The sequence below is a fragment of the Macrobrachium rosenbergii genome, chromosome 13 (assembly GCF_040412425.1).
Source record: "Macrobrachium rosenbergii isolate ZJJX-2024 chromosome 13, ASM4041242v1, whole genome shotgun sequence".
NCBI lineage: Eukaryota > Metazoa > Arthropoda > Malacostraca > Decapoda > Palaemonidae > Macrobrachium > Macrobrachium rosenbergii.
The window spans coordinates 55,714,533-55,722,866 of record NC_089753.1 but is presented as its reverse complement, the minus strand read 5'-3'; the positions used below and the strand labels follow the sequence as shown (position 1 = coordinate 55,722,866).

The following is an 8,334-nucleotide window of genomic DNA, read 5'->3' as shown; positions in this document are numbered from 1 at the left end:
CAGCATTCTCAAATATACATAACCTTTTTCTGTTCATACATCATTCACCACTGCCACTCTTCTATTATCCCAGTTCCAGAAATCTTCTAAATACTCATTCCATTGCCCTATGACTGCATTCACTTCAGCGAGCACCTCTGCATTTGCATCTTTTATTCTGCAGTCCATTTGCTCACCAATTTTTCTCTCTGCATCTACTTCCCTATAGAACAAATTTTTATTCTCCCCAAAGTTCTTGTTCACTTTCCTCCTGTTTTCTTCCTACTTAGCTTCTTTTTTTTTGCACACTCACTTTCTTCTCGACTACCCTGTCATCATTCTACCACTTAGTGTTTTTATACTGTCTTCATCCACCCCACTACCCACAAATATTCCCTGCTGTCCCTTTGATTCCATCATGAAATTTCACAAAAACCTCATCCACTCCTTCCACCTCCCTGTCACGAACTTCAGTTCATGTTTGATTAATTTTCTCCTTATATGTTCCGCTCACTTCATTCTTATCCAACTCACTCCTCTTAATCAAATTTAAAAACATGTTTCCGTCCCTTCCTCTCGAACTTATCTTTTGCTTCATCCACATAATGGCTGGATATGCTTCTAGCCACTCCTCTCCTTACTAGTACGCACACACACACACACACGAACACATTCATATATCTACAGCCTTTTCCCCTCAGATTAGGTTGTACGAAGAGGAATTAACCTCTGGTTTTCTGCAAGTACTTTGGGGCTGAAGTTATTAGTTCCACGCCCTTCTCCATGTGGCTGCGACCCACAATAGTACTAACTATCAGGTACAGATTTCTCTGTTCAGGTCAAAAGAGCCAAACTGGATTTTGCAGGAAATGGGCTTGACTCACTCCCACCCCTACCTTTAACAGACTTTTGCTGGGGAGGTAAGGTAGTAACTAAACCGCGATGAGAAAGGGTGAGAGATTACAACTCAATCGGTAAAGTCATTACATACAGTTTTTAATATCTCACTGATAAAGCTTCTCTTGGCTTGGATGTGGAGATGGTCCGGGGGCATGTTTTCTTATAATATTTGCTTAATGGTCTTTCCTTGTTACAATGGTCTACCATTCCCGACCTGAGGCACCAGAGTTAAAGTGTTGGCAGGGCTGAATAATTTCACTACTCGCTAAAAAAAATGAATAAATAAATAAAAATCGAATTTACATACTAATGAATAAAGTTTAATCAACTTATTTTTATTTAAATAATTCTAAAGTAAAGTTTATTCTAAATGTTCTACAATATGTTTAACAAGTTTCGCCAAATAGGACCTCAGATTAACTAATTTCTCTAAATATTCTTTCTTATAGGGTCAAATATACTCAGAATTATACAGATTCATAATTGTATTTTCCAGTGTTTGTCTTTGTGTTGTATGTTTTTTTTTATCATAAGTACAAAAATTATTGTGTTAATTGGTTCCCCTTCCAAAGGCTCATCAATTGTTTTGAATCGTTCTGAACATTATTGAAATCTAACTTTATATACTGTACATGGGTGTAACTTTGTCAGCTACCAAGAAATCACAGAATGAGTTCTAACGACTGTCTTTATTTTACAGTGTTGGCCTTCCGGAGACTCTACCAAAGCATGCTTAAGAAGCCAGCTTTAATGACCATGCAGGCACCCCTCCCAAGTGAAGGCGATGCAGACGACTGCATTCTGACTGCTAACACTACTGATGACCTCACCTCTCTTTCTGTGGAGTGCTGGAATAGACCTCTTATTTCTCAGAAATATGTTGCCAATGTTAATAGTTATAGACAAGAAACTAGCAGAAGTGCAGATTATGGAGGGTTAAATTTATCAGCCAGAATTCTGACAGAAAGGGAGGAAAATGGTCTGACTGAAAATAGATCGGAAATGCAGAATCATAATCATCAACAGTATAATAAGCTTTGTATAGGTCAGGAGGACTTGATAAAAGAAGCAATGCCTTGTCAATACAATGCCGGTAGAAACAGAGGTTGGTATGCTAAGGAAGGAAACAACTTGTCTACAAAAAATGTAGTAAACACAGCCAATTCTGCTTTGTCATTTGATGAAAAATTTTATCACAATGAGGCAATAAAAGAAGGAGTCTTAATACTAGGTCCATTATTTGAAGGAACAAGAGAGGAGGAATTGCAAAATGAAAGAAATAAAGCAAGGATAAGTTATGAGAATGAACAAGATGACAGAACTTGGGTAAAAGCAGTAAGAGGGGAAATTATTGACCGAAATAACTGGCAAAATGGAAGACAAAACACAGCTGTAGAAAAAAAGGTCACATCATCCAGCAATACCGATAGAAGTGGGAGAACGCACACTGAAAATAGTCATGGAGCATGGATACAAGAGGCCTTGGAATATGCTAGGTTTGAAAATGCTATAGGCAATGGAAAGGAATATGAGAAATTCAACCATTGTCCTACTGCAGATCAACAGCTGTGCTGTCAGCTGCAAGAGTACACAGAGCACAAACACTGTCTGAAAAGTCCTCAAACCCTAGAGGAACCAACAATGACAGGTCAAAGTAAACTTGAAATAGGAGAGAAAGGCTTAGAACTCCACCTTCAGCACTATTTAAGACATGATAATTACACTTCCCAAAATAGGAACAATAATATACAGCAGTCACATTATGATGTGTCTCCTGAACCATTATCTCATTCATGGAGTAACCCAAGGAGTAACATAAGCAGGAAAAAGACCAAAACTTTGGGCAGGAAAGTACTGGGGAGGATAGGTGAATTAAAAGAGATGAAATTGTTAGGGATCTTTCAGGATTTTGAACCTAAGGAGTGCAATCAGAGAGTCATATTAGGTACAAACACAACAAAATTGTGGAATATAGGTGAAAGAGGAAGGAAAATTGTCAATGATTGTCATAAAAGGTTCACAGAAAAAATACCCAGTCATTTCCCTGTTTCAAAGCCTAAAAGAGAAACATCTCCGAACGTAATTCCATTTGGAGTTAAACAAAGGTATAAATGCTTCTTCATTAGCTCAGAGCAGTACTGGGAGTGTGATTCCATTAGTCCAAATGCAGTATATCACGAATCTTTCAAAATTTCTCAGGATAGCAATAACAATTGTTCAGACTGGCACTTACAAAAAAACTTGAATGATCTTTTTTATGGCATACCTCAGCAAAAGATACCGAGGTCATCCAAAAAGCTCTGTAACATTGAGTATATCTTAACAAATGCAGATTATTCTAAAAGTCAGAATAATGAACCCTCCTTAAGAAAGAGGTTCGCAAATTTCATGATGAAAATGAAGTATTTCTATTCTATATACAAATATTCTGGATATAAAAAAATGAAAATAGAAAACTTATTTACTGCTAATCAGACGGAAAAAAATCCAGAAAAAACTGAACCTAACCTCTCCGACACTTGCACAATTAGAGGATACATATGTAGAAACATCCTAGGTAAGAGTGTTCCTACAGAACAAGATGCAGATCAAGGTCAGTCAGGTAACGGAGGAAGACGCCAGTGGGAAAAGAGCAAAAGTAATAAAGAAAACAACTTTGCAGCAAATGACGATGATGCCAGTATCGATGATAAAGGTGGGTCAGAAAGGACAAGTGCCAGTGTCCATCCAGCAGTTAAGCCAACAAAAAACTTACACAGAAGTTTTGATGTAGATTATCGAGGAAGACAAAGAAAGCCTAAAAGTCAGAAAGTATTTCAGAGAAGTATAAGCAGTGATGAAGACAAATGCTATGGTGCAATTGCCGACACAGTGAAATACAGAGACAAAGACTTTCCACCAAGATTTAGCATGAGTGACTCATCCAACAACAGCAATGATCCCACAGACTGTTTAAAAGGAATAGCAAATAAAAGATTATCTAAATCGCATGAAAGGAAAAGAACTAGTCTGAGAAATAAAAAGGATTCTGTATCAGACCTGCACAGCAGAGATGCAGGCCACTCTCGTCGAAAATATGCCAAATCAAAGTCAGATCAGTCCACAAGCAGTCAGTCCTCCAGTTCCTCATCCTCAAGCTCCAGAGTCAGATCAGGGACAAAACCTGCGCACCGAGTTAAAAGAAAATCAGTTCCCAAGGAAACAGTTCAGACTGATCAACCTTTAAAGACTGCAGGTAACTATGATGAAAAATATGATCAATCACAATTCCTAGCAAGGCTTGACAGTGTACTATCAGACCTTGTTGAAAATGAGAAAAAGAAAATAAGCAAGTACGGCCAACCAAAATTCAAAGAAATTAAACATGCAGATTCAGGAGAATTCATGTCGACAAAACCTTCTCATAAAAAAGAAATGAGACAGCAAAGCAGGAAAAAATCATCACCAGAGGTGAATCCAAGCATAAACCCATCTGTCCAACAGCTAAGAGCAACTCTAAGAGCAGTTAGAGTAAAAAAACGCACTCCACTAACGTCTGATCTACTTGACAAACATGCTGAAAGATTTACTGAACGTCTTCCTCATAATCCAAGAATTCTGAAATCTCAAGTATCTCCCCAACTCTTGGCACAAAGATGTTACCAACCTCCAAAACGAAAGCCATCACATGACGACCAGAATAATGCAACTGCAGATTATGCGTCTGATTTCTATTCCTCTGATGAGGACCCTGGTGAATTACAGACAGTATGTAAAAAAGACTTGCCATCAGTTGATACAACACCTAAGAAATACCAAGAGAATTTTGAAGAAACTGATGTTGCAACTGATGAGAAAGATGAAAATGATACGTGCTCTGGAAGTGATAACCCAATCTCAAAAAGGTATGCACTCACTTCTCGCAAGAAAATACAAGAAACAATATACAAACCCCACCATGGAGACGTTGGTGATTCTGGTGACTTTAGTGTTGACAGTGCATATACTGGCAGCCGTGGTGCCACACCTGAAAATGTTCTAACTCCAACTGTCAAATGTAGAAGTTTAGGGGGAAGCCTGACCACAGCTCTACCGGCAATGAGATTCTATAGTTCATACAGAAATATGCCACGCTCAGAAAGGCTCATTGAGCTTAAAAGAAGCATTCTTTATGACATCAAGCAATCAAAACTATATAGCGACGAAAGCATAAACTCACTCCTTGAAGAATACAAGAGAAAATGCTGTGATGTTAGCTCTACAGATGTTCAGGAGGTGATCCTAAGTGTACAAGAGGACCTGGGTGTTAAACCTAGACCTGACTATTACATATGTCACTTGTTGCAATCAGCTGATGAGCGAAGGCAGGGGGATTTCGGAGGCAACCTTACTACTGACACAACCAATCCAGAAACACACGGCCATTGCACAACGACAGTTGAAGATCCTTACACATCGAAAGTCACAAATTACCCAAAGGACGATATAACAAAAGGATCAGATGGCAGGTTAAAAAATGGTGACTCCAAACAGGAACTGACAGAGTCACCTAAAATATCCCGTAAATCTGAAGCTAGTGAGAAATCAGTCGCCCAAAAAACCAAGAGCTATCAAAGAAAACAACAGAGTAGGGAAGAAAAAGAGGACAAAGCATGGGCTGAAGCAGCTTTAGGGGACGTAGCTCCAAGCATTGTGGCCGAAGCAGCCCAAGCACAGGTTGAGGCTAAATCAAATGCAGATGATTCTGACCAAGATTGGTCAGGATACGTCACTGACCTTTGTCAGCAATTTGACATTAATATATGAACCAAAGCTGATCTATTTGTGATATTCAATCTTTGCAAAGATATAGAGAGGAAAGTTTAAATAACACTCATTCAGAAAATGTTAAGAAAATATAAAAGACGCTGTTATAGAATATGTCTTTGTTTTCTTTACAGACCTTGTAGTTAATAAGATGAACACATTCACTGAAAGGAGACTTCACCCTCTGCATGAAAGAAGGCTTAAAACAAACATGGAGATAATAGAGAGACTTTAATAAGATGTTAATCCTAGGCATTCGAAATGCTGCAAAGATAAAGGGCATTTACCTCAAGGTTATGTATAACTTGAAGCTGGGAGAGACAGAACTACCTTACTATGCCATGCATAATTGTTCAAAATTGCAATTTGAAAGTATTATATATACATGGAAATAGCCAGCAGCAATTTCTTTACTGTATAGACCTATGCTCTTCAGATGAAAGATATTACTAGTACTCTGAGCTCTTGATAGAAGTACGCAAAAAGTTCGTCCTTTTAATTCCCCTCTTTCCCATCTTTTCCTCCTCCTCCTCCTCCTCTTCTTCTTCTTTTTCAGCATCCCTAGTTTATACAATACGATACTTCCACCATTCTATTTCCGTCCATTACTCAAGCACTCCTTCAATACATGACGGTGCTCAAACATCCGGAAGAGGAAACAAATGGATATTTTATCTGCAGAAGCCGTAGCTTCGAACTATTAATCTCAGATTTAACCAAACATTAACAGTAAAAAGGAATTATGACAGTTATAGTGCTCTGTCGTATTTTGAGGCTGGAGATGGGTGCTTTATAAGGAGAAAGTTCACTGTTTTTAATTATATATTTGAAAAAAATGCGAAAGGATACTTGTTTCAATCGAGAGGTTTACATTCAATCTGTATTTCAGAAATTATTGATAGAAAATTTAGCTCAGATTTTTTTTAACAATTTAGTCAATTTTATGCTAAAGACTGTCTACATATTCTTGTGAAATAGGCCTAGTTGTATGCTGATGTTAGTCACATAAAATACTCAGTGTTGGTTCTGGTCACTACTTGGATGAATAGGCAACAAGACGTGCCAGACAACATCGGCACATAGATTGGACATCTATTTGGCAGAGCAAGACTTGCTGAAAGGCAAATGGGGATACCCCTCTAAGGGTAAAGGGCGTATGGTGATAAAAAATACAGAGGTTATACATAATTGTGTGTGACTCTTCCTACAGTTTGATAAAATAAAAGACAAGGCAGATGAAATTATCAATATCTTTTAATGCTTCGGGAGCATTTTTATCTTGAGTTGATATTATAAAGGACACATTTTCCACCAGCAATACACAGACTGATTCCTCTCACTGGAGCACTTGACCTTAGATTCCTTCACAGTGCACTACCCTTCCCCAAACCACATATGAGACTTGAAGCTCCGAGTTTCGTTCAGAATATCCAGTAAAGGGAAAGGAGCTTTCAATGCCATGTTCCATCGTAGGGCAACCTCACCTTCAGGATCTTGATATACAAAATAACTTGAGTAAAATGGACGTTTATAATCAGGAAATGTTTTGGGCTGTGAACGAAATTCCGTTGATCTTATTCAAGTGGACTCCTTATAAAGATTGTATCGAATATGAAAATCTATTGACTGAGAGTCTCAACACAGAAATTATGGTGAATGTTGCTTACGTTATTCTGTTAGCGTAAGAATATCTTTTCAAAAGAAAATGAACTTTCTCTTGGAGCCCAAACAGATGAATTTTGTCAAGGCCGATAAACTGGATCTGGTTAACGTATATTCTTGTCTGAATGTTCACAAATGTTTCAAAGATTCCCAGAATCAACTGCCGCGTCTGGTATTCAATTATGTTGAGGAAAACTGATATTTTTGTTAAAGCATACTCCCACTTTCCTACATAATTCACCAAGATTTTCATGGAAAATGGATAAGGGATTTATTTAAGTTAGGACTTCAGTTGTGTCCTGTACGGCCTTCCATCCTTGACTACTTTTCAATAACAAAAATTAACAATATTGATGTTACTCCCTGAACTGTACTGTACGAGTATAGCAATGTTGTAAAAACAATTTATTGACAAATTAAGAATTGAACTCTGACTGCATTGTGTGTGTTTCTTGAATAAGAATTCATTTGAATGTGACGAGCCTTGGGTGTCGACTTGTTACAATTATGGCAATTTCAGTTTTTCCTCAGGGGTACAATCAGGACCTTGCTTACATCCCCTGAAAGTTTTTTTGTATTGAATTCTGTATATATTTGTTTTGGAATCCTGAAACACTGTGATGGATGCTTTTGCCTTCTTTGAAAAAGACTAAATTTGAATGCAATACCTATTCAAAGTGAATTAATAAAACACATGAAAATATCTTCTAACTTAAAATTGAGAGGTAAAATAAAAAAAAAATTATAATAAAATGAAAATTATACCACGCCAAAAATAATCATACAAAACTGTAAAACTTCAAAGGAATACTAGGCGAGTTGTAAAGTAAACCTGGGCTCTAACAATAATGTTAAATAATTAGATTCAGCTAATCTTATTTCTCTTTTAAAGTTACCTCTAAATAAGATAAACTCCAGTGGACCCATAAATATTACAGACCCTAGGCTAAATGTAACAAAGGACTTTGCAATGGTCTTGCAGCTCTTCTCCTTACCTCATCAAGAAAA

At 37.4% G+C, this 8,334-nt stretch overlaps 1 protein-coding gene across 2 annotated transcripts in view; it reads left to right on the top strand.

The window, feature by feature from the left end:
* LOC136845341 (uncharacterized) overlaps positions 1 to 8,068 on the top strand; it is an 88,273-nt gene extending 80,205 nt beyond the window's left edge. For both annotated transcript variants that reach the window (XM_067115573.1, XM_067115574.1), the window contains exon 3: positions 1,580 to 8,068. In XM_067115573.1, the coding sequence (XP_066971674.1) occupies positions 1,580 to 5,664 (4,085 nt within the window). In that variant the 3' untranslated portion in view covers positions 5,665 to 8,068. The remainder of the gene's footprint in view (positions 1 to 1,579) is intronic.
* Positions 8,069 to 8,334: the final 266 nt, after the last annotated feature.